Source organism: Sphaerodactylus townsendi, linkage group LG14 (genome assembly GCF_021028975.2).
Source record: "Sphaerodactylus townsendi isolate TG3544 linkage group LG14, MPM_Stown_v2.3, whole genome shotgun sequence".
Lineage (NCBI taxonomy): Eukaryota > Metazoa > Chordata > Lepidosauria > Squamata > Sphaerodactylidae > Sphaerodactylus > Sphaerodactylus townsendi.
The window spans coordinates 7,963,785-7,990,483 of record NC_059438.1 but is presented as its reverse complement, the minus strand read 5'-3'; the positions used below and the strand labels follow the sequence as shown (position 1 = coordinate 7,990,483).

The following is a 26,699-nucleotide window of genomic DNA, read 5'->3' as shown; positions in this document are numbered from 1 at the left end:
TTTAGGAAAATAGGAGGCGGGGAAAGATTTAACTATTAGGAAAGAAAACAAGAGCAACTGAAGTACAAACATTGTTTCAACAATGGCCCTTTCCCCACTTCTCTTGCTGCCGCCGTCGCTGCGCGCTGCTCTGAGCGCGCGGCATCCCTACCGCGCGTCTGGGCGTCCCCACGACCCCGCGCTGCCCCCGCGCTCTGCCAAAGGCACCGTTTTCACCAGCGCCAGGGATGCCGCGCGCTGAGCGGGCGCAAGAGCGGCAGTGTCGGGGCGGCTGCGCTGTTGCCGCCCCTGACATGGGGAGTGCAATGGGACCCCATGCTACTTGCGGAGAGTAGCGCGGGGCTTAAGGTGAGTGGGGAAAGGGCCAATGGCGGAACCGAGGAAATGAACCCAGAATAAATTTCAACGTGATGTTAAGAATGCATACAACTGAAGGACATTAGCAGTTAATACAAGAGCACCTTCAATAACTTGATAATAAATACTGTAATAACAATATCAAGCTATGAGGTATCCCAGAAGAAACTGAGATTAGAAGCTTGTGACCTCAGTTGGCAGGTCCGTTCTATATCAAGTGAAGAAACTGCCTTAAAAAAACCCGCTTCTGATTCAGATGAAACTATTCATGTTGACTGTGCTTTTAGGACTAATTATACGACAAGACAACACAGATGATGTATTTTGGTAACATTCCAGGGCAGTGTTTCAAAGGAACTACGGAATCAGCTCGGGAGTTTAAAAGAAATTCAAATAAATTATATGGGAATTCTCTAATTAGTGTGCTTATTGTACACAGTTCAGAGGAGGCAGGAACTAAAACTTCTAATGTAAGTGATAATGAAAAGTCAAATTGTCCATTGATAGCCTTTTCCTTTTTAAGAGGCTGACCAGATGCAAAGGGAGAATGTTTATTGATAAAATTAAACTAGCACTAAGAATGTTTATTGTGGAGACTAAATAAGGACGAAGACTTTTATGGGAAAATAAAACCTTTCAAGGTGGGGAAGGTCAAGCTTATATCAAAGTTTGCTATTGATCACTTACTAGGTTCAATTCAAGGTGTTAGCTATCATCTGCAAATACCTCAAAGGCATCAGACCTGTACAGCTACAGGTCTGCCTCTCCCGCTAATAAGCTTCGTTCATCAGATCAAAGCCTTTGAAGGAGCCAAACTACAGACAGATAAAATTGGCAACAGACCATTCATGCACAGTCTCCAGGGAGGAGGGGGTCTTCATTGTGGAACAGTCTGGCTGAAGCTATTAGGAAGCCTCCCACACCCGCCATATTTCTATCACTTCACAAAATGCATTAAACAGGTTTGTTCAGTAGCGCTCTTGCATAAAAGGAGCAAAACTGTGCTCAGATAAGAAGGTGACTTTTATTAGGGATAAATTCTTTCCCACCCTGGAAGTCTTGCAGCCTTAAACAAATATGGTTCTGGTGGGTTTTCTGGGTTGTGTGGCCGTGGTCTGGTGGATCTTGTTCCTAAAGTTTCCCTTGCATCTGTGGCTGGCATCTTCAGAGGTGTATCACAGAGGGAACTGACTTCCCTCTGTGATACACCTCTGAAGATGCCAGCCACAGATGCAGGTGAAACGTTAGGAACAAGATCCACCAGACCATGGCCACACAGCCCGGAAAACCCACCAGAACCAGTTGAATCCGGCTGTGAAAGCCTTCGACAGTACATTAAACAAATATGTTTGCTAGTGACACTAATTGTCCTGTTGCCTGCTCTACAATCTCAGCCCAACTGCATGTTTTTTGTCTTATTAGGAATCTTCACTGTTAGATCTTTTATTCTAGTTCTGCCTTTGACTGGAAAACAACCAGTGCTGGGACATTTTAGGGTGGGCCAAGATGACTTTGGCACCTGTTTGATTTGGCCTTCGAAACTATCTTGGAAACTATCAGTCTCATTAAGGTAACATCAAGTTTGGAACCAATGCTTGTACAAATGATTAGGTTAATTACTTAACTTTCTTATTTTTATCCTTACTGTTCACTCCTCTTTTATTGTACATCCCTGCACATGCTTTTACTAAATTACTTTAAATATATTCTATGGGGTTCTTGAATTTGGGGGACCTCAAACTGAATCCAGTACTTTCACCCACATTTGCACAGCTATTGAAGTAACTTGTTTTGAAATTTGCCTTGTAAATGTACAACCTTGCAGGGTTGACTTTCTTTGTTCTTCGACCTGGGAGGGCTAGAGGCTTGGTTTTTGGCTGTCTGGGTAGTCAAGGGGACTGTTGGAGGTCACTACCCAGGGGTGGGGGGGGGGGGAGGGGAACGTATATTTCAGTGCTTTTGGTTTGATTTGCCCAACTTGTCTTCTAAAAAACCCCCACCTCTGACAGCTTTTACCCGGGGATATGCTTAATATAAAAAGATTCTTAAAGAATATAAATAGTTGTCACTATAAATAGAGGTCCAATACAGAATTGCAAAACAGTGCTGAAGTATAGACACTACTGTGCTTCATTTGGGGAATTTGTATCCCAATGCAGCCACGAAGCTCAAGGCTGAATTGATTTGGGAACCAGGCTTTTTTGCTTTCCACTGCAAAGCGGCTGCATGTGAAGTGGATGTGCTTAGCCGGAGAGAAGTAGCTGGCAGAGGGAACATCTTTCTCTTTCCCTAACAGAGGTTCCCAGACACACATTTATCGCATCAAATTAGAGAAAGGACTTGAAAGAAACAAAAGCAGAAGGGAAGCAGGTGGGAGAATCAAACCCCTCCCCAAACACTTCTTTGCAAACTATCTAGGGAGAAAAGGGGAGAGGGAACCAAGATTCATGTTTGCTGCTAATGGCCCTATATCGCAGTGATGGCGAACCTTTTTGGGACCGAGTGCCCAAATTGCAACTCAAAACCCACTTATTTATTGCAAAGTGCCAACATGGCAATTTAACCTGAATACTGAGGTTTTTCTTTAGAAAAAACAGTTGGCTCCGAGGTGTGCATTATTCAGGAGTAAGCTTGGTGGTAGTTGGTGGCTTTACTTTGAAGCAACCGTGCAACTGTTCCAACGGGTGACTCACGACCCTAGGAGAGTTTATTCAGAAGCAAGCCCCATTGCCAGCAACTGAGCTTACTCCCAGGTAAAGGATCGCGCTTTAGTTCTTTGTATGAAAATCAGTGGTGTTTAACAGCGCTTAACAGGGTTACCTACACTGCTTCCCCACCGCTAGGTTTTAGGTTTAATGCTAATAATCGAGCCCAGCAGCCCAGGCCAGCCTAGATGGGGGGGGGGGTGACTCTGTTTGCGTGTGCCCACAGAGAGGGCTCTGAGTGCCACCTCTGGCACCCGTGCCATAGGTTCGCCATCACTGCTATATCGGGTCTTGGTTAAGACACTGACCCTCACACATGACACTTGAACAAGCTTTTCAGCCCCTTTCCTGCTGCTTGATGGGCGATTTTAATCGGCTAATTTCAGGTTTCTGAATCAACGGGTGGCTTATGCAGGCAAGTTGCTTAACATCCATTGCATCTCTTTCAACAACGTCCTAATTTTAATGGAGGCTCATTTTCATACTGCTTTTATTGTTGTTCCCTGCCTTGGGTAGGAGAAAGGCGGGCAGCTAACTAAATTTCCCCCTTGTATTCCATGCCTCTTTCTCTGTGCACTGACTGTGTGCCAGGAGAGACTCAAAGGACGGCAGCTATTTAACACGGTTTAAAAGAGTGCAGTTTTACAAGCTAAGTCACTCCACCGCTGTGCAGCCTCATTCCCCCTGACAATAAATTATTCCGTTCAAGCCAGCTTTTCAGACAAAAGGAGGTGGGAGAATAGAGGGGAGAATCTATGCCGTCCTCCCACACTGGCAAATTCAGAAAACCTGTTTTATAGTCAAGGGCACAAATCTCTTCCACACTGTCCAGAACAGAATTAGGCAACTGGACACTTAGGGGCAACATCTGTCCCCCAGTTTCCTGCCCACAGCTTTAATGCATTTGGGCCACTTTTAACCCTTTCTTCCTTGGGATGAATAGCAAGAGAAGTTTTAGCAGGGATGTCAGCTCGCAGGTTCAGCTGAACTCCCAGCAATATGTGTGTGAAGGGGAAGGGGCATAAGATGGCAGGTGGTGGGACAGAGCAAGACTGGAGTTGCAAAGCCAAAACACTGTGGCACACATATAGGGTCGTCAGGTCCCTCCTGGTCCCCAGCAGACCGTGGGGGGGGGGGGGAGTGTGGTTGCCAGCTACAGGTTGGAAATTCCTGGAGATTTGGTGATGGAGCCTACAGAAGAAAAAGACCTCGGTTGGGTACAATGCCATAGAGTCCATCTTCCAAAGCGTCCATTTTCTCCAGGGGAAATTATCTCCATAGAAGAAGAAGAAGAGTTGGATTTATATCCCCCCTTTCTCTCCTGTAAGGAGACTCAAAGAGGCTGACAATCTCCTTGCCCTTCCCCCCTCACAACAAACACCCTGTGAGGTAGGTGGGGCTGAGAGAGCTCTGAAGAACTGTGACTAGCCCAAGGTCACCCAGCTGGCGTGTGTGGGAGTGCACAGGCTAATCTGAATTCCCCAGATAAGACTCCACAGCTCAAGCAGCAGAGCAGGGAATCAAACCCGGTTCCTTCAGAGCAGAGTGCACCTGCTCTTAACCACTATGCCACTGCTATAGTCCCTTTCCTTGCCTTGAAAACCCTTTGGGGTCACCTTAAGTCAGTTGTGACTTGACGGCAAAATCTCTCTCCCCCTCTTTCTCTCACACACACCCAGAATCTGGAGAAAAACTGTGATTCCAAGGGTCTACCTAGAAGTTGGCCTCCCTATACACATAGCAAGCTTCCCCCCCCCCCTTTGTTCACACTGGGGAAACTGGGATTAAAGAGCCTTTTGCGTTTACTTTGGCATGTATGCAAGAGTGGGCTAAGCAATTCAAGAAATGCAAACATATGTAGATTCAAAGCTCCGGGTTTGATTCCCCACTCCTCCACCTGAGTGGCAGAGGCTTATCTGGTGAACCAGATGTGTTTCTGCACTCCTACGTTCCTGCTGGGTGACCTTGGGCTAGTCACAGTTCTCTGTCAGAACTCTCTTAGCCCCACCTGCCTCACAAGGTGTCTGTTGTGGGGAGAGGAAGGGAAAGGAGCTTGTAAGCTACCTGGAGTCTCCTTACAGGAGAGAAAGGTGGGGTATAAATCCAAACTCCTCCTCCTCCTCCTCCTCCTCCTCCTCTTCTTCTAAAGTAGCTTTTCCAGCAAAAAAGGGGGGAAAAAACTGAGGGGGAAATTAGGTCATCACAACATGCAAATTAATCTTTAGTCTGATCTAGCAGGGTTCTTACAATCTTGTGGGTTTGCACGCAATAGACAACATGGCCCCCTGAGCCAACAGAAAGAAGCAGAGTTCCAGGCCCTTCAGTCGCTACATCAGTCATTCCATTCTGCCTCCTTTCTGTATGCAGGAATTTCTATCCTGACTCAAGAGGACAGTGATCACGTAGAACGCTAGCCAACTTCTTGGCAGGTTCTTCTGTTCCGCCCACTAAGCCTGGAACCGCCTGTCACTTCTATGTCCTACTAAGCACTCCGTCTTGCTAAACAGATGTTAGGCAGTAGCAGCAGCAGGCGGGCAAGCTGACAACTGAAGTGCCAGTCACTGCAGAGATTGAGCCAGGAGCGGGGCGGGGGGGGGGGTCATGTACCACCAACTCCCCACCACTGTCATCATCAAGGCTGCTGATGGAAGGAAGCAACTGTAGGTAGTTCAAGCCACTCATCAGAACTCTTCTGGGCCTCAGAATCAAGTGAGCAAGGAGATGGGCAGCCCCGCGCCAGCCTACTACCCCCAAGGAGGCTTCCTGATGGTGTGTGGGGGCTTAAAATGGAAAAAAGCCCCCATTGGGCTTAATGGACTTATACCACAAGTCTGAAGCCTGGGTTATCAGCAGGACAGAAGCAATGACCAGGACAAAGTTGACTAACATCGGGTTTTCCTCCAGCCACACTCCCAGATTGCCCCTGCTGTGCTGGTGGGGGCAGTGGGGGGCACAGGGATGCTGGCGTGGCATCCCACCATTGGGGAGGGCCACAGTGGCCGCCCACTGGTGGATTCGCCCCTCCACCAGGACAAGTGCATGCTATACTGCTATGCTACAGTTCCCCAAACTTTGCCCCGAGTGACCCTTTGGGCAAAACAGCCTCTTCCTCAGCTTTCCTCCCGTCTACAATGACAAGGATATTAATATGAGATTATAATTACTGACTTGTCTTACAGGTTTGTTGCACAGATTCCTGAGACAGCATAAGGATACACACAAGGTTGCATTCAATATGCCTGCTCAATCTCACCTATACTCTGTTCCGCAGAAAGATGATAGTAGTGTTATATATCCCTCTGCCATAGGACAAAGCATACCGGACCTTCTTTGTTGTAAAATGCCCCACCTGGGTCCTAGTGCCTACCTAGCCATGTCCCCCCTCCCCCCAATTTGTTTGAAAATAAAAATACATTTTGGCATAAATGTTCTTGTATTAAAGTACCATGTTCAATAGTGGACAAAATAATGGTTTTGACAAAGGCAGCACATAAAAGTGAATGAAAATTCTTATATTCGTTCGGGACTATATTTTAATGTGGAAGCATACAACTTTCTCAAACGCTGCACCTCAATCGACTGGACTATCATGTTTCTGTGGAACACAGCCCCCTTCATTACTATAGGCCCCGCCTGACATGTCTTCAGTCCACCATATCAAATCAGAAGGGGTCAGTGTAACACAACATAGGTATCAAACTCACGCCCCTCCAGATGTTATGGACTACAGTTCCCATCATCCCATGCTAGCATCATGCTGGCAGGGGATGATGGGAACTGTAGTCCATAACATCTGGAGGACCGCGAGTTTGACACCTGTGGTTTACACTGTCAAAGGCTCCCACCAACTGCTGTCTAGTTCAAAGAAATTAACAAGAAAAAGCTCCCAAAAACATTCATAAGCAATTACCGAGAAAGATACTCTAGTATTATATTCTCTGTGAAATCATACATAAACTCAACTATTCACGAAAAGTGCTGCATAGTTACAGTCACTGTATGGGTACAATTTCCATCTTAATCCATTTGCATACATATAGAAATTCACGCAGGTCCTATGAGTCCCAGCATAACTTTCTGGAGGGTCAAAGGAGATCCCCTGTTCACCAGCTAGTTGGATCCATTAAAGTTGCCTTATCATGACTGATAGCAACTCTTCAGGGGCACAGGTATCCTATATGAGATCCTGGGAGCTTGAACTTGGGACCTTCTGCATGCAAGACACGTGCTCCACCACAAAGCCATCTTGCTCAAGTGTTACAAACCCTCACCTTAGCCCTGATCAACAAATGCTGGCTGCGTTGTTATTTCCACTGCTCCAGTGGAAACGCATGCTGCCAAAGTGTTAACAGTTGCCAGATACTCTGAAAGCACTCACTTTTAGGTTCTCGTTCAGTGGAGGGAACCACTCCGTTTCAAAGACTTTACCAGCATTGTTATGGTTGCTAGCACAGAAAGCGCAGCCTGCGCTGGAGGAGGGAATTGTATTGCTGGCCCTCTCAGGCTAGCCTCCACGATGCCTGCTTTGCATGCAGCCAAACCACCTACATGTGCTGGCAAACGCCTGACTGTGCGGCTTCCTTCCAGCATAGACTGTCTCCTAAGAGCAGGCTGTTTGGCTGCCCTCTCCTAATAAGTCTCCGAGCATCTTTTCTCTTGACAGCTGGCCGCTGCTGTCAGAAAGGCACTCTGGTAGGACACCGGGATTCGAGTTTGAAGCCACACACAGCACAACCTCTTGCCCTCTGAATAGACTGCTTCACCATTTCACAGAAAAGGTTTTTTTTTAAAAAAATACAAGGACAAGAAAAAACAAAACACCCCTAAAAATGGTATTTTGGCAAAGAGTCAAAAAAAGATTGAAAAGCAAATTGTACAGTGAAATACAGTGAAGCAACCTGGATAGCTACAATTAGACTGATAAGCAGCTGAACTGATAATCAAAAATTGGCTCCCTGTCATAACCAGCAAGCAGGATAAGAGCTAGGCCGGCAGGTGTTCAAGCAGTCCTGGGCTCAAGTTCCAAGAGTGATTATTTAGCTGGTTTCCTGCTTCCCAATTCCTAATGCCTGCTGCTCGGGAAGATTACATGGCTTCCAAGCCCAGTTCTCTTTGCGTGTAGGTTTCTCTGATACCAGTAACTTCAATCAGACCATCTACCTTACTGCAACCTTGTCTACCTCGACTAGGGAACAACCAAAAAGAGGGAATGGCTTTTTTTGTTAATCTCTTTGCTACTGACCAACAGAGACTCCTCTCCAGTTGATTTTCACAGATAGCTACAAAAGACAATTAATTGCTTCTGCCACACAGGAATCATTGCCCTGAACAGGGCTATCTGGCCTGTCTGAGGAGGTCAGTGCATCACGTGGTCTCTAGTTGGTTAGGATGGTAGATGCTAAAATTAGTTGTGCTCTCTCTAACTCAGAATCTGTTGCTCTTAGCACCGGCAATATAAAGGCAGCTCAGATCCACTGGGTAATTGTTTGGGATTCCCGTATTCAGTATGAGATCCCTGATTGGCTGGACTCATTCTTTAAAGGTAGAATATGTCACAATGGGGAAAAAAGCAATGGAGTTAAAGCAGGAATCCATTTAGGAAACAATTGTCAGCTGACAAACTTTTCAAAAAGAGGAATACACAGACCGTTCTCCCCAGTCTGAGTGGGCTCAGAGTGATTCACAACAGTCTGTTTACACGGTAAAATCATGTACACAGAAATACAATTTCAATACAGATTCAATCCTGCCTTTTATGAAGCCCTAAACCAGTGATGGCGAACCTTTTCGAGACCGAGTGCCCAAATTGCAACCCCAAACCCACTTATTTTTGCTTCATGCAAAGTGTCAACTACGCAGCAGATTTGCTTACCCTGAATCCCATAGAGGTTTTAAAGTTTTAGAAAAAAATGGATTTGAGAAGCTCTGAGGGGTGCGTTACTTGGGAGTAAGCTTGGTGGTAGTTGGTGGCTTTGCTTTAAAGCAACCGTGCAACTCTTCCAACGGGTGAATCACGACCCTAGGAGGGTTTACTCAGAAGCAGGCCCCATTGCCAGCAACTGCGCTTACTCCCAGGTAAAGGATTGCGCTTTAGTTCTTCACATGAAAATCAGTGGGGTTTAACAGCGCTTAATAGGGTTACCTACTTCTTCCCCCAAATTAGGTTTAATGCTAATAATGGAGCCCAGCATCCCAGGCCAGCCTAGATGTGGGGGGGGGGGGCACTCTGTTTGTGCGTGCTATAGGTGCCATAGGTTCGCCACCCGTGCCATAGGTTCACCACCACTGCCCTAAACTATAACAACTTCAAATTATATTACTACCAATAACTTGGGCAGGAGGATTGAAGCCCTGAGGCAAGGATGGCATTTCCACCCACAGGGCTTGAATAGCTCCCATCTGTGCCTCAAACCAAATTCTAGATGTTAAGGAAATGAATCGAATTGTTCCAGATTAATATATGTTATCTACTCCTAACAAAGACGAAGGAGCAGACAGCCAATTAAACGTGCAACCCAAACTTATGCTAGGGATATGCAGTCTTGATCAGTAGGCCAAATATCCACAGCAGAGCTGTGTACTGTGTGTGTTCAGAATGCCAGCCTGCGAGCCTTTTGCTTTTTTCAGAAGATGTCTCCATTAAAGCTTTTGCTACCTGGGGGATGCCTGAAGCAGCAGACCGTTGAACGACAAGACAGTGAGTGGAGGAAAGCACACAGAAGGCAAAAATAGTCCTTCTTTCCGCACTGGTGAGGGGAAAGGCCCCCCAGGTTCTTCCACCTTGGTTAAAACCGTGAAAGTCTTACTCTCCCCATCCCATCTGAAAACAAGACATTCATTATTTGTCTGCTGTTTCTAGCAATTCAAGGAAAGTGTGTAAACTGAGGAGAGCAACAGGCTTAAGAAGGCAGAGCCCATGAAAATAGCGCAGAGACAATACTGACAGGTCTGATATAAACTACTGTAAGGGGGGGGGGTCAAAGTGGAGATGGGGTGGGGGCATTTGATTCTCAATGCCACTAGAATGGCTAGTAGTCAAAGGAGGGAGCTATAAGCCAGCTTTCTGCTGCGTTTTGGCAACATGGATGTCCAGAGGATGGTTTCGCAGTTACGACAGTGGGGATAGCGACATTGGCACTGCTCTCCGAGCCATATATATTTAATTCTGAAACGTTTATACCCCACATTTATTCCACTTATTTCTGACTACATATGAAGAAGAAGAAGAAGAGTTTGGATTTATATCCCCCCTTTCTCTCCTGCAGGAGACTCAAAGGGGCTTACAATCTCCTTGCCCTTCCCCCCTCACAACAAACACCCTGTGAGGTAGGTGGGGCTGAGAGAGCTCCAGGAAGCTGTGACTAGCCCAAGGTCACCCAGCTGGCGTGTGTGGGAGTGCACAGGCTAATCTGAATTCCCCAGATAAGCCTCCACAGCTCGGGCGGCAGAGCTGGGAATCAAACCTGGTTCCTCCAGATTAGATACACGAGCTCTTAACCTCCTACGCCACTGCTGCTCTTATACTTTTCAAGGGTCCACCCCAGGATTAGTTACAGACGTACCAACAGGCTATGGTAATTTTACACAACGAGGCAAACAAGGGAGTAGTTTTATAACTGTAGTGCCTTCCTGTTTCCCATTTAGCTTCAGTTTGGGTACTCCCCTTAGCTGTATCAGACTCTTTAACTAATTAAACAAACTCAAACAGGAAAGTACAGATGAACAATAACAGGAAACAGAATAAACGGCAGACAACGTTGTGTATACTCAACCAGGTGCCTGGCTGAACTCTGATGAAACAGTGAGGGCAAGATGTCCGAAGTTCAGAGGAGAAAGACCTTTCACAGGTAAGGACCAATGGTCATTCTCCCTCTGAGCTAGGAGGACATCTTTCTGGGATCTCCCAGAGCTGTACTACAATCCTGGAAGTGGATCATCAGTATCATCATCTCATACGCGTTGCAGCACTTTGCATTTGAAGACCACATCAGATGTGCTGAACCTGTCAATCTTGTAGTGTCTGATGAATGTAGAAACTGATGACCATGTGGCCGCTCTGCAAATTTGTCGTCATGCTTCACACCAAATGAGCGGTTACTCCTGAGGGTGGGGAGATATGACTTGACCTACATGCCTACAGGATGCACTTCTGTAAATATTTACTGATGGGACATCTCAGGCAACCCACAACTGCTCTCGCCTAAGACAGGGAAAGAAACTGAAGCCAACTGGGTAATTCCTACAGGAAATAGGAAGCAGAAAGTTTACTTCCTCCCAAGTAAATGGCGGGAGTTGCCCAGAAAGCTGTCCTCCTGGCTCAGAGGGAGAACCCCAACTCTTATCCTGAGACAGTACCCCACTTCAATCCACAACAGAGCACTCGTCTGAAAGTGACACAGGCTTCCTCTTTTTCTCTACCTAAAAAGAAATGTACAGCCGCAAGGGTCAATCTGAAGTTATACAATACACAAATCTTGGTGAAGTTAATTCTGTCTGGGAGTGGTCAGTGATTATGCTGGGGAACTCCCAGAAACCTTTCATAGGGCCTTTCCCCACTTACCGTAAGCCCCACGCTACTTGAGGAGAGTAGCGCGGGGTTCCTCCTCCCTCCCCACGGCAGGGGCGGCCACAGCGCAGCCGCCTCGACACTGCTGCTGTCGCGCCCCCTTAGCGCGCGGCATCCCAGGCGCTCTTCCGAACGGCGCCTTTTGACGACCCCGCACAGAGCGCGGTGTCGTGGGGACGCCTGGGCGCGCGCCTGGGCTGTCGCACACTGAGAGCAGCGCGCGGCATAGGGGGGATGGAAGGGAGTGGGGAAAGGCCCATAGACCACTCTGAATTCTCTGAAAGGTAGGATATAAATGCAACAAATCAGAGCCAGAGGACTAACAATATCATCTGATCCGGTTATCTTGCTGAAGTCAACTGGGCTGGGTATCGACGTCACCTGCGTGGCAGACCTCTTGGAAACTTGAACTCCACAGAAGAAAGATAAATGGCCTGCCGTATTTTTGTATAGTCCTCTTTGACTGTACCAGATGTTTTACCCAGTGTATAGCTGCAGCAAATGAGCATGTTTTAAAGGGATCTTCCCTGCACTCCTTGCAGAAATGCTTTTGTCAAAAAGAGAAATATGTGAACCACTGCTCGAAAAAGCTGATATTTGGCAAGAGACTCTGAATGGGAGCTATGCTACTTGCCCGCCCAAGCTGGCTGCGTGTGACATGAACCACAAGACGAATAGAATCTAATTGTGTCCTTTCCACCAACTCCTGCCTTTAACAGCATTCTGCTCTGTAAGTGGATTCAAATCTTCCATGATCACGGTGACTTAGTGCAAGTCATACCCTTACCCACCCACCTGCAAGTAGACCAGGCCTCCTGTTCCACACAGGGAACTAAGCAGGACAATAAAAGCCCACGAACTCTGAACTATGCGCTAGTTTCACAACTCGGCAGCTGGCTGGCCAAGCCACTAGGAAAAAAATTATGCAAGTTGAGCTTGTTTCCTACCAGTACAATTTCCTGCTTGATTGGCAACTGACTGTGAGCAGGGAAAAGCCATGCTGAGAAGAAGTGGCATTAATCGAGCGTGCCTGATCAGGAAAAGGGATGAAAGCCTGCCATGGCACAGACAAATCAGAGCGGGCGGCAATTTGCATAACAAAGCAAGCAGAGTTCTGGCCCAATCTGGACAACAGACCTACCGCGAGCTTGGCCTTTAGATTCGGAAAAGATAGGGATGTGTTTCTCAAGTTCTCATCCTGATTGCTTGGATCCTGCAACGCTGTTTGGCTTTGCTTCTCCTTTGGGCAAGTCGACCCCGCAATCTGTCACTGATGGGCCATTTTCGGTTCCATCACAACCGATTTTTTCCCAGTCAAAGGTGAGCAGGTTTTTTTTACGTTATCATGTGTCAGTGAACTAGTATCGTGCACTACATATATAGATGACTGACATTAAGTCTATGAAGTCAACAGGAAGGGCAGGCCAAAAAGTTAAACAAAGCAGCAGTGGCACCTTGTCTTGTGAGCAGTACATACAAATGACTAAGCAGTAAATACAAACGACTAAGATGCCACTGAGATGTTCCAGCCGCAGGAACAGGAATGAACAAATATCCATTCAAACACTCCAATCCGCCATCCAAATGGTCTAAAATTAACAGCTGTTTCCTCCATTAACACTCTGATTTATTGGTATTTTTTTAAAAAAAACTATTCAAACCAATACCATATTATGGGGGAACACTATTTTCAGGACTCCCCAAATGCATCTATTTATTTGCTTAATTTGTATTTTATTTCCTTTCCTACACTATGGGACTCCAGGCAGGCAGACTCCCAGCCAGGTAATAGATCCAGATCTGCTCGCTTCAGCTAGATTGATATCTATCAGGTGCCCTCCCAACCAATTATATCCCACCTTTCCACATCATTAAAAATGATAATCAAGCCCTTCAGGCAGCTTATGATGAATAAAGTCATCAAAACAAACCCATTGAAATGAAACAGACGCAGAGTGGGGGGGGGGGAGGGGGTGCAGGGGTGGAGATCATCAGCTATCATATGTTCAGAAGAATGAATTAATCTGTACCTGGGCGGGGGGGGGGGGCGGGGATTGGTACTTCACGTGTGTCTGCCAGGGTGCATAAAAATCAACGGTTTCTTTAAAAATCAGAATTTAAATTGATTTTTTGGAATAAAATGCTTTTTGGGGAAAAAGTATCTAAATCTCCAAGGTAGTCCTCATCACAACAGAGGGATTATAAATTCTAATTATATATCTATATTTGAGGAAAGTTTTATAAACAAATCCCACCAGATTAAGTCCCCAATTTTATGGGGCTTCAGAGGCTTCTGTGCAAATTATTCAGGTTAATCTTTCCCTATCTTCCCAGTGGGACTCAGCGCTCAGTCCGAAAGATATGCTCTGAGACTGCTTAGTTGTGCAGTTCATAAACTGGGGGCTCAAAGAGCATAAACTGGATCTTCCGTGGGGGATCAGCACACAACAGGTCTGTGCAGACAGTCACTGACTCTAGAAATGAATCCACAGAACTGCGATCACGCTTGCTCTGTATTTCTTTGTGTTCACAATTCTGCATACACTGATACCTACACCAGCCAGGCATGATCCATATCTTGAAAAAACAGGGGTACAGTTCACCCGAGGCGTAGCAAGGGGAAAAGCGCCCAGTGAACTGGTGCGTCCTCCGCCCATGCTACGCCACATCCCCACAGGGCCCAGTGCGTAACGCCCCCGTCTCCTTGGAGCTACGCCTCTACAATTCACACATAGCCCTCCCACCAATGCAAACAGGGCCTTGACTGCATGGTAGTTGGGGACTGAAGCTTGTGAGCACAGTCCCAATCCCCACATACACTTTCATTTGTACATCGGATGACTGCTTTTAGTGGACTGCAGCCTGCATCATTTGTCAACAATGCTTGTTTGAAGAGAAGAACTGCTGCAGTCTTAGTGCGTTATCAACTACGCCTTGGCATCCACGCAAGCTCAGCTTCCGCAAGAAACCCCCACATCTTTTGGAAATGTTCTCTACTACGCGCCCCTCTATGTCCCTCTGGAAATCATGCTGCAGTCATGTAAGCAGCAAACACTTTGCCATATCTTCCATGCAGAGCTGCAGCAGTCCTGATATAACCGGCATTTCCACGCCATGCCTCTAGGCCACAGGTCCACTAACAGCCGCACATGCTTCCATGACCAGTGGAGGAGGGCATGCGCTGATAAGTGTATTGATCCAGCTACACTGAGCCAGCGCGGTGTAGTGGTTAGGAGCAAGTGGATTTTAATCTGGAGAACCAGGTTTGATTCTTCATTCCTCCACCTGAGTGCCAGAGGCCTATCTGGTGAACCCAGATGTGTTTCCCCACTCCTAGGCCCACGCCTAGGCACACGCAAAATAATGCATTTTCAAACCACGTTCACAACTGTTTGCAGGTGGATTTTGCTATTCCACACAGCTTCAAAGAGCACTGAAAGCAGTTTGAAAGTGCATTTTTCTGCATGTGCGGAATGAGCTCTACATTCCTGCTGGGTGATCTTGGGCTAGTCACAGTTCTTCAACACTCTCTCAGCCCCCCCTTCCTCGCAAGGTGTCTGTTGTGGGGAGAGGAAGGGAAAGGAGCTTGTAAGCCACCTTGAGTCTCCTTACAGGAGAGAAAGGTGAGGTATAAATCCATGCAGAGTTGCCGCCTGACACAGATGGCATTTGCATGCCATGCCTCTAGGCCATGGGTCCACTATTAGTCACACATGTTTCGATGACCAGTGGAGAACAGCATGCACTGGTAAGTGTATTGATCCAGCTATATGTTCTAGAAAGAAGACAGTTTCTGCACAGCTGTCTAAAGTCTTTGTGGAAATCTATACCTTCATGCAGAATCACTTGATACTGTCACCATGCCAAAGCTCCAGTTTGCAAAATGTCTGTGTGCACAAATGTGTGCACATGTGTCCACATACAGAATTAAGAAATTTCTTGGAAATTTCCACCACAACAGCTTCTATGGTTGAAAATGCAAGCCACATTCTAGCTTGCATTTTAAAAGTAAAACTGAAAAACAACGTAGCATGCAGTTCGGAATGTGGTTGAAATGTCAAACATATTTCTGGCTTTTCCACATTGTATTTTGGAATATGGTGTCAGGAAACTAGGAAAACTACTGGCGAACTCTGGGGCACTATTTAAGGACCGCCAGTTGAATAAGGACAGCATCACACAACCCTGTAACGCATGATATTTATTCTGTGGGTGTGGAACAAGCTGCCCCCTTCCTGATTTCTAGAAGTATTTATTTTAGAAAGTGAGATTGCTTCTATTCAGTCGCAGAACTAGCCAAGTACATCTACAATGGGAAAAGGCGTAGTTCCGTGTCCAAGAGAAGAAAACTTGTTGCTAAGAGACCTGTTGCTAGGTAGGAAGTCCTGGCCCTTGTCTCACAAGCAACTGGCTGGCCATCATCCTCACAAATCAGGCCTTTTATCTTGGTGTGGCCTCAGACACAGCTTGGCAGAGCGCACAAGAATCCGAACAAGAAAAGGCTGGGCTCAGGGAAGCTTACAACCAGAGGCGTACCGGGGGTAAATGGTGCCCAGAGACACATTGTCTCTGAGTGCCCCCCCCAGGGGGGCGGAGCCAGGCACCCTTGACCTGGCCCATGTCCATGCTGATGACGACATGGTGCCTCGTCATCTTCGAGCGCCCTCTTCCTGCTGCCTCGTCATCTTCGAGCGCCCTCAACCCTGCCCATGTGCCATCGACATAGGTGGGGTCGGGGTGCCCAGCTCCATACCCCCAGTGCCGTCTTCCTGGTCATGTAAGGGGGCAATTTTGCATCCCCCACATGACCAGGAGAGTGGCGCCCGGGGGCAAGGGGTATACCTTGTCCCTAGGCAAATACGCCACTGCTTACAACAAAGTTAAAAACTCAACCAGTAAGCAGGCCATTCCTCCCCCTGTGGCAGTGTTCTGAGCTCATTTGGGTTCACCTTTATTTTTTTAAAAGCCACTCTCTGCAGCTGCTGTCTGGTGCTGGGAACTCAGGCCCAGCTCTTTAAAATCTGAAAGTCTAGCTTGATGCTTATATTTAGTCATCATCAGGTGTTTCTACACAAAAGTGATTTTCTTCCTTTTGCAAGGGCAGTGTAATGGCAGAAGAAGAGCTTCATGTAATAAGACAGAATACGAAATCATACAGTTGCGGTCTAAGAGGGATACATTTGGGGTCTGAGAGTGACTTCCAGTAATCAAAGAGTGGAGTGTTTTTTTCTGCCTGGGAGAGATACAGCTAAAGCCTACCATCTCCCATACAGATCTCCATCCGCCTGACAAAACTGCTACGAATCCAACCTTCCTTGGCCACATAAAACACACCTCCTAATGTCAAAACAATGCTCTACTTTGCAGCATGTGTTTCAACTGCAGAGGTGAGATTTAAATCCAGAATTCAAGCATCCTGTTAGATACGATACCGTAATCATTCCCTTTCCAGCAGGTTTCCCGTTTCCCAGAAGGAGGGCTCTTGTCATCTTTTTGCTGGAGACGATCTAAGGAAAAAGAACAGAAAATGGAAGAGTGTAACTGTCAGTATGTGGCCATCAAAGAGTGGGGACTTAGGTGCAAGGACTCACACCTGGCTGTGGGGAGGGGGAAGCTGTCTTCACCTTCTGATATGTTAATGGCTCTTCCTCTGTTCTTTCACTTTCCTTCGATGCTAGTAACTGTAGCTAAGTAAAAGCGACCCTGGCACCTTCTCAGCGGGAGGAAGTGGCAGATGGCCGGGTACTATCACTGTGCTGGCCGTGAGATGCTCAACTCCCAAACATCCTTCTTTCTGTTGTGTTGTCCTCACATTCCATGGGAATCAGAGCGGGGGGGGGGGGGGATTTATGGCGGGGACACTGAAGGGATAAATGTAACTGTACTTCCATAGCCCGGTGGAGCTGGCTTTGCAAAAGCCAGGTACTAGCTGGGTCCAATAAAGGCTTCTAATCACCCATCTAGAGTCTGATTATTGACTTCAGTCTTAAGACCTGACATTACCATACTAACAGGCATTCACCAAGATTGTTCTGAGGAATAAGACACCAAGCATGATTAAGATCCTTGTTCAGCTACGTGTTTGCTGAGGTAGCCTTGGATGTGCTGTGGATACGTCCAGCTCTAAAGCCCGTTCTAGATCACTTTATTCTGAAATGTGTGGAAAACATTCAGAACTGCCTACCGCTGAGAAGAGAGGCAGGAAAAATTACAACGGAGTAGACATTTTCATAGCATAGCTCCACAGGGGATACTTTCATAACGTAGTTCATACTTTTCTTCCTAATCAAGCCGAGGGATTTACCTCCAATTCTTTGGTTTTCCAGTTCACTTGGCTACTGGGGTTGCTAGTGGGGTCACAGAAGGAGCCAGTGTCTCTTGATAATCCAGCCGCAGAATTAATCAGGTGCATCACAATGTCCCAACTAAGCCGGCAGCAGTTTGACGTAAACGCAAAATTAAAAAGGCTGAAAAATCGGACATTCTCCTCTCCTGCCAAATTATCCACACTGAAGTCTATTCACAGACCTCCGGATAAAAAGGAGGATTAAGGAAAATCTTAAGAAAGTCAAGAAGCAAGGGTCATAACACAACCAAGCAAACACCTCGCAAAGCGTGCAGGGCGATACAGTGTACGTTCTCCTCACGCCCCGCGCCAGAACTTAACTCCTCAAAGAGACGGCTTGGGAAAAACATTCACACAGCCATTCCAAAGGAGCTGCAACTCATGAGAAAATGAAGGTGGGGCAGTCCCTTGAGAAGGCTGTGCTGACAGGAGTATGGGGGCCTGATTCAGGATTGTGTGGGGCTGGAGGGCGTAGATTGTGTTTTCTCAGGCCCAAGGGCCATCCACAGTTCTCATGTCGCCACCAGGCCCTGGTTACCAGAAGCACTGTGGGAGGTTTTGGGCTTTTTAGTAGTAAGCTGAGAACATGTATATTATGGCGTTTGACTGCTATAACATTATGACGATCTTGCAACGGCTGATCTTTTCTAATGCATGAGGGAGAGATGAACAGCAACTGTCGTTTCTGAAGCAGAGTGGTGGACTCTTTCTTGTAGATGCCCTGTTGCCAACACGAATAGCTCTGCATTTGCAGTGGTGATGAAAGAGGTGTAGTGGTTAAGAGCAGGTGGATTCTGAACCGGAGAACCGTGTTTGATTCCCCACTCCTCCACCTGAGTGCCAGAGGCTTATCTGGTGAACCAGGTGTGTTTCTGCACTCCTACGTTTCTGCTGGGTGACCTTGGGCTAGTCACAGTTCTCTGAGAACTCTCTCAGGCCCACTTACCTCACAAGGTGTCTGTTGTGGGGAGAGGAAGGGAAAGGAGCTTGTTAGACACATTGATTCTCCTTACAGGACAGAAAGGTGGAGTATAAATCCAAACTCTTCTACTCGTCTTCTACTACCCAGAAGCAGCCCCTTACACCCAAGGCAGCCTTATGCTTCCTTCCATTGCCCAAACTGTTACTATCCATTTGTTAAGGGGACTGTGTTGCTTGAAGGAGGCAGACATGAAGCACTTGGGCATTCCTGGATGAAGTGACAACTCACCGTTCCCAAAGTGCAGGAAAACTCTCCCAGGAAGTCATGTTCGTAAAGCTGCATGCTCGACTTGTCTTGATCAAACAAGGCAAATTTCAGCTTCTGAACTTCCTCAAAGCGGTAGTCGATGATGAACTTCTTGGAGAAGGCTGGGTTAAGGTTGTTGACGGCTGTTTCTGTCCTGTCCATCTGCAAGGGGAAAGTGAGAGTGAGATGTGAACAAATCAATGGGTCCACTGAACAGCTGATCTATAGACTACAGAGATCGATTTCGCTGGGGAAAATGGCCACTTCCCAGGGCGGACTCTGTGGAATTGTACTCCACTTAGGCTCCTCCCCTCCCCAAACCTCACCACCCCCAGGCTCCACCCACAAATCTCCAGGAATTTTCTAAACCAAGGTGGCAACCCTATCACCAAGAAACGACGCCCCAACCCCCAAAGCAGTTCAGAATGTTACAAAGCAAGAGAATGAATGAATGAACAAATAAACATGTAGGACTTAAATTCAGTTTTTAGTGTTAAAGAAGTCGGTCCAGGGTAAACAGGAGGGTGGTAAAACACTGACAGTCAGAACCACCATTTGATTTGCTTTAGATGCCTCTGCTATGTCAACTGTAAAAGTTGGGAGGAAACGAGATTGACGCTGTTATCAAGAGGCCCACAGGAAGTGTTCTTTCTTTTATACTTCACCCCCTTCCCCCCCAAATGACCACGTTGAGTTAATACTATTTTTTAAAACAAGTCTGACTTCTTTTGGATATGATGACCAATCTTCAATGTGTAAACCTTTTCTGAAAACCTTTTCTGGTATTCTGGAAGTCTGTGATGCACCTCTGAAGATGCCAGCCACAGATGCAGGCAAAACGTTAGGAACAAGATCTATCAGACCATGGCCACACAGTCCACAAAACCCACCACAACCAGTTGAATAAGGCCGCAAAAGCCTTCGACAATACATTGCTCAGGTGTTGTTTGTCTTTGTGTAGCATTTCCACTCTCTTCTCCTGGCAAACCGCTGATTAAAATTCTCTGGCACCTTCCTATCTTCCTTTTGTTTGAAGTCCTTTGCTAGGAAAGGCAGCAAGTTTTCATATGGAAGCCAGGTCCTTTAGTCATACAAGAGACACTCACACTGTTCGTTTAGGGAGAACAAAAAATGTTGGCCGTCCCTCTTTTTTTCCTTTTCTCTGTCAAAAGCAACTGAATGCAAACTGTTTTGGAGACATCCCAAGAGGGTGGCAATTCCAAACCCAGCATCCAATATTCGGTGAGTTTCATTCGCTGCGTGCCAGTGCTGTTGCGGGGGCCAGATTGCATTTCCACACTATCTGCTTTCCTAGCTTTAAAGGGTGGTTTAATTCTTCCCTGCATGCTCACTTTCAAAACGGAACCAGTGGAAGAGAAGGGGCAAGATCCTTCACACCTCCCACATCTTCTCATGCTGGCGGCAGGAGTTTGCATGGATCCAGCGTAGGGCCTCTTCCTAGAACTGGTACCAATGCCGCTCGCTCCATCTGCCTAGCTGGCGCCTGCTCAACTATAGGCAGGAGGGAGAAAGGGAGAGAGGGAAAGCAACTGTAAAGTTTCACTTTCATGTAATTGGCTTAGCTCTTTAATGGTACTCACTTTCCTGGAAAAAGTCAAGTGGGAAGAGTGACAGTTTTCTGGCATAAACGAGACTCCCCGGGCTAAGGCAAGTCTTCAAAACACCACACGCTACAGCAGAGGAAACGTACGGGAAAATATGCTTACAGATTCAAGAAAGGAGCAGCAAGGTACTGAATCAGTAATAGAGGCCAGTCAGGGAATATCTAAGCAGCTGGTCCTCTTCTAGGAGGAGTCATGGGTACATTGCAGATAGACCTTGCTATGAACAATCCTGCATTCACATGAAAATTGGCCTTTTGAAAAATGGTGATAATTTTGCAGCAGAATCGGTGAGCATAAAAGGACCTCTGGAAGTACAGGAAGCACCAGCAAATGAAGAGTCAACTGCGTACGACAGATAGGAGACCATGATCTTCTACCGTGTTCAAACGGCCTAAGTAGACATTACAAGAGACACAGTAGGGGGGCTAACCTGCCCCCAGTTCTCTTTTATAACATCTTGAATGCTATGCATTAAGTCCCAACATGGACTGCAAGGCAATTCAGAGCACGAGGGCTTAACAAAACTCATTGCACTCAGCTAGACACAATGTGGAAACAGAGAAAGGCTGGGACTCGGGGAAAGGATGTAGTGTATTCACCATGTCTACCTAGATCCTAAGAAGGATTTAGTGTGGTGTAACAGTTAAAAGTGTCAGACTATGATCTAGAGAGCCAGGTATCAAGCCCCTCTGCTCCCCAAATCCCACCCTTCCCAGGTTTCATCCCCCAAATATTCAGAAATTTCCCCACCCATAGCTGGAAATCCCAGGTCACTTTCTAGAGAAGGATAGTTTCAGAGGGTAGCTATATTAGCTTCCAGTAGAACTGTTAGATTTGAGTCCAGTAGCACCTTAGAGACCAAAAAGGGTATAAGCTTTCAAGTATCAAAGCATTTCCAGTTGAAAGCACCATTCCTTGGCCTTAAGTATTGCTAAATGCAGTGATGGCGAACCTATGGCACTAGTGCCAGAGGTGGCACTCGGAGCCCTCTCTGTGGGCACGCACACACAGAGTTCGTCATGTGGAGGGCGGAAAATCACCCCACACACACAAACACATCTAGGCTGGCCTGGGCCACTGAGTACGACATGCGTGCACCACGGTGAGCAGGGAGGATTCGGCTGGCGGGCCTGGGGCCTGTGTTCCAGGTGGCTGCTGCCTGGGGGGGGGGGGGCACAGAGGAGGTAGAGATGCTACAGAGGCACAAAGCAGTGTGCATGGAACTTGTTGAAGGCTAGAGCAGGCTGGTCCCTGTTCGAGCAGGTGGGGCGGAGGAAGAGGGAGCAAACAGTTTTTTCCTAAGCTAAAACCTCAGCATTCAGGTTAAATTGCCGGGTTGGCACTTTGCAATAAATAAGTGGGGTTTGGGTTGCAATTTGGGCACTCGGTCTCGAAAAGGTTCGCCATCACTGGCTAAATGATTTCCTGCCTTGGTCCGGCCAAACCCTGACTTCAAGGATCGGATGTTCCTTGCCCACTCAACACACGGGCTGAGGCAATACTTCCTGAGAAGACCTGAGAAGAGAAATCTCTGTGCAGGCAAAAAGCCCTGTCACTCATAACCAGGACTAAATGCCCACACCTGTGGTGCTGCTGTCCTACTCTTTGGTCAGAGGGCACCACTGTTCCCAATGAAGTTTGCATTCCAGCACCTCTCTTGTTATCCTTCAGAAGTCTCGTTGCCAAGTTACCCAGAAAGGACAAAGCTTTGCCGCAAAAAAAACGCTTCAAGGAAAAAGTGACGCAGCAACTCTACCTCCACTCTGCTTCAATCATCCCAAGATAAAACTGTTAAACACACAAAATTGCAGGAGAGATTTTATCAAAATGCTAAATGCAGCCCGAACGAAGAGAATAAGTGCCCAGGGGAGCATCAATTGCTAAGCGTGGTGTGCTGTGCGCCAGGCTGGAGTTCTTGGATTAACACAGCTCTTTATTTTCTGAGCCAAAAAGCTTCGAAAGGCCTCCTGTCTTGACACGTTTTTCTTGGCTAAAGGTCCTGGAAAACTATGACATTCCTGAGGCCCGCTCTGTTGCTTCGGCACCAACACCTCCCCTGCTCTGAAAATGGGGAAAATGAACTGTGTTTGGAATGGTCAAAGTCTGGCTGGTTATCCGGAGCACAACTCATCAAATACACATCTCTACCACCAATACAACCCACCTTGCATAACTGTTTGTTCGCTTTCAGAAGCAAAATAATGTGGAGCCTGTGCAGAAAGCAAGAAATCTTTTGCCAGATTATGCCCGTTCTCCATATGTTCACCTCAGGAGCCCTTTCCCACCCGGAAAACATTGCACAGAGTCACTGGTTTCTAAAATGGAAATGAGGGGTAAATTAAGATACAAATATTTACTTTGATGAGTTTCATTCGAAGTACCAGAGCATGTCTTTCAGGCAAGTTGGTGTAAAAAAAATTAAAATTGGATTTTTACAATTTTAATAGGTTTTTTTTAAAAAAGATAAAATGCTTTTGGAGGAAAAATCTATCTAATGATGGTGTTCTATTTAAGATACATCATCATCCAAAGGTATTCATCATAAAATGATTAGCAGCAGTGGCGTAGGAGGTTAAGAGCTCATGTATCTAATCTGGAGGAACCGGGTTTGATTCCCAGCTCTGCCGCCTGAGCTGTGGAGGCTTATCTGGGGAATTCAGATTAGCCTGTACATTCCCACACACGCCAGCTGGGTGACCTTGGGCTAGTCACAGCTTCTCGGAGCTCTCTCAGCCCCACCTACCTCACAGGGTGTTTGTTGTGAGGGGGGAAGGGCAAGGAGATTGTAAGCCCCTTTGAGTCTCCTGCAGGAGAGAAAGGGGGGATATAAATCCAAACTCTTCTTCTTCTTCTTCTTCTTCTTTTTATTACGTAGCATAAAGCTGTATGTTCGTGCAATGTTTAAATTTTTTTGGTAAACAAATTCAGTTAATCCATTTACAATGTTGTGCTCTTCCAGATGTTTTTGGGCTTTTCTGTCTAGAAGATATTATCACTGCTGCTTGGTTTTACAGTTCTCAAACTGTGAATCTGTGTCCGCAGAGATAACATACCTCTTCTTTACAACAAAAATGTTATATAAAACAAGCTTGAAGAGTTGAGAAAATACCTTAATCTCACTGTCCCTTTGCAGATCCATGTACACAAAAGCAACCTCTTACCTTTTAAAAGCTAAGTTTTAAGAAGTTAAATGCATGTAAGATTGTTTGGAGTGGAATAGATCTGCCCAAGGAGCTAACTGTGAGGAGGGAGGGACAAGAAGTAATAATGAAAGTGAAACCTTTGGAACAGAATACCACACAAGTCTTAAGATCTTTGTATGAATAGCTTAAGGTTGGTCATATTATCCACTCCTGAAGGAGAAAATCTATAATGGCAGCAGGCTGAAAGAGACCCAATTCGGGATTTTTTTAAATTAAGTTCCTCTACCTAAGAGTAGGGCAGGTATGTGTTTAAATGCAAACACTGCAATAAAGACATGCAAGGCCTAGTGGCCCAAATGAAACATGGTAAGAAGTTCTGTTTATATAAAAAACCATGATTTAAATCTAGTCTTAATGACTAGTGAGTCAAATCGTGATTTAAATCAATTTGATTGAAATCAAATCAACCCTGCTTTAGGAGTTGGGTGTCAGAGAAAAACAAGCACTCTGAAGGATTGAGGATTCTCTCCTGTTTCCCTGATTCCACTTCTCTTTGTCTCATAACAAACCTTCATGACTGTGAAGAAAGTGTATATATTTCTTTAAATTTACTTAGAGATCGTTTATCTTGTAAACAGGGTGTTTTATGAAGGCCCAAGGGTCTAGCAGGGACACACTTTGGCCCTCATTGAAGACCTTATTTGCAAGATAAATTATCTCTAAATAAATTTAAAGGAATATATACACTTTCTTCACAATGACTTGGTTTGGAGCTTTGTTTTTATGAGCTACAAAAGTGAACCAATAGCAGGAAGGCAGTCAATCAATTCCCCTTAAGGAACAAAGCATTGCTGAAGGGGTTGCTGATTGTCAGAACCTATGGACCTTTAGGTTTCCTGTCCAATTGAAAACACTTGCAAAATCAAGGCTGCCCTAACAAACAAATAGGCAGGACTGGATCCAAAAATATATCACACAAACCAACAGGACACATCAATGGTGCATCTAACTCAGCATTAGTTATTCTCACTGGCAGCAGCTTTCCAGGGTCTCTGGAAGAGAAAGCATCTTCCTGTGGAACTGTACCTGAAGAACCTTTACCTGAGCCCCATGAGGATAGGGCAGAATAGAAATCCAATGAATGAATGAATGAATGAATGAATGAATGAATGAATGAATGAATGAATGAAGTCAAACACTGCAACTTGGACCTTCTCAGATCCCCATTGCATGAGATGTATAAAACAGAGGTTGGGAATTCTCCCAACATGATCCACATCACATGTCTGTTTGGTACACGTCATAAAAACTGCTGGAAGAGTGCTCCAAATTAGCTGTACAACATGGTGCAGCACCAGCACAGGTTTCGACCTTCCCTCCCACATCGTTTTTTGGCAGCAAAAAACAGCCACAGAATTTAGCTGTTTGTCCCATTACTAATTCGACATGACCGCCGATGGCATTTTAAAAAATGACAGTTCTAATTCAGTAATTTTCAAGAATTCACGTTTCATACTGTTTTTATTGATGTTACCCACCTTGAGCCCCATTATCCGGGAGAACGGCAAGTTTATGTTTTTAATGAACACATTTAAATGAATGCAAAGCAGATGTTCTCCCACAGAGCTGTCGTTCAAGCCTGAAGGAGTTCAATAAGTCTAATACAATATACTACACTCCCTACTGAACAAGCATAATGTGGGAGGTTCACTGGTAAATGAGCTATGTTAAATCCGCAGTGTATTAGTCAAAAGGCAATAGACAAGACCTTTTTCTTCCTGAAACTGCCAATCAGAGTTGACAGTACTGAATGGGCTGGACCCATGGCCTGACTCAACATATATTCGTTTCATAAACATGAACAGCTCAGTAGAATGTAAGAAACGAAGCAGCAGATTTTAAAAGCTCATGGTACAGCCTTTTCTGGACTATGCCACTTCGGATGTAGAGGTGGGGAGGATCAAATGTTTTCCTTAGGCACCCAGATCCTCCCCATTCCACATGCCTTCTCTGTTCGTATTATAGCTAGAAGGTCCTTGTAAGACTTTCTCCCTATCCAGCTAACTTCCATAGATGGGGAGTCTTTGACAGGGAAAACTGTTGTAACTCCCTCCCTGCATTCTGAAGTGGTTCAGCTCTGGGAAGACTTTACCATTTGCTTAAACTGTGAGAGCAGAAAGACAAGAACTTGCACCAGGCGTGGACAACTTTTATAGCCATGTGTCGAAAAATAGCAATGTCTACCTGTGAAAATATTGGTGCATCAACCAAACGGGGGGGGGGGGGGTGAAGAGAGGCAAGAGTTACATTGGCCAGATATACTTGGAAGAAGCCATGCCCCACTGACATCCATGGACCATTTACACTGCATTTTTAAAAATGTTTTTATTTGTACTGTTTTATTGTTTGATATTGGATTTGTTTTTATGGCGTAGGAAGTTAAGAGCTTGTGTATCTAATCTGGAGGAACCAGGTTTGATTCCCAGCTCTGCCACCTGAGCTGTGGAGGCTTATCTGGGGAATTCAGATTAGCCTGTGCACTCCCACACACGCCAGCTGGGTGACCTTGGGCTAGTCACAGCTTCTCGGAGCTCTCTCGGCCCCACCTACCTCACAGGGTGTTTGTTGTGAGGGGGGAAGGGCAAGGAGATTGTAAGCCCCTTTGAGTCTCCTTACAGGAGAGAAAGGGGGGATATAAATCCAAACTCTTCTTCTTCTAATATTTTAGT

General features: G+C 46.1%; 1 protein-coding gene across 2 annotated transcripts in view; it reads right to left on the bottom strand.

Moving 5' to 3' along the window:
* CPNE2 (copine 2) overlaps positions 1 to 26,699 on the bottom strand; it is a 97,264-nt gene that overhangs the window by 37,092 nt on the left and 33,473 nt on the right. For both annotated transcript variants that reach the window (XM_048515969.1, XM_048515970.1), the window contains 2 exons: positions 19,185 to 19,364; positions 17,061 to 17,135 (listed from right to left, as the gene is read on the bottom strand). In XM_048515969.1, coding sequence (XP_048371926.1) covers positions 17,061 to 17,135; positions 19,185 to 19,364 — 255 coding nt within the window. The remainder of the gene's footprint in view (positions 1 to 17,060; positions 17,136 to 19,184; positions 19,365 to 26,699) is intronic.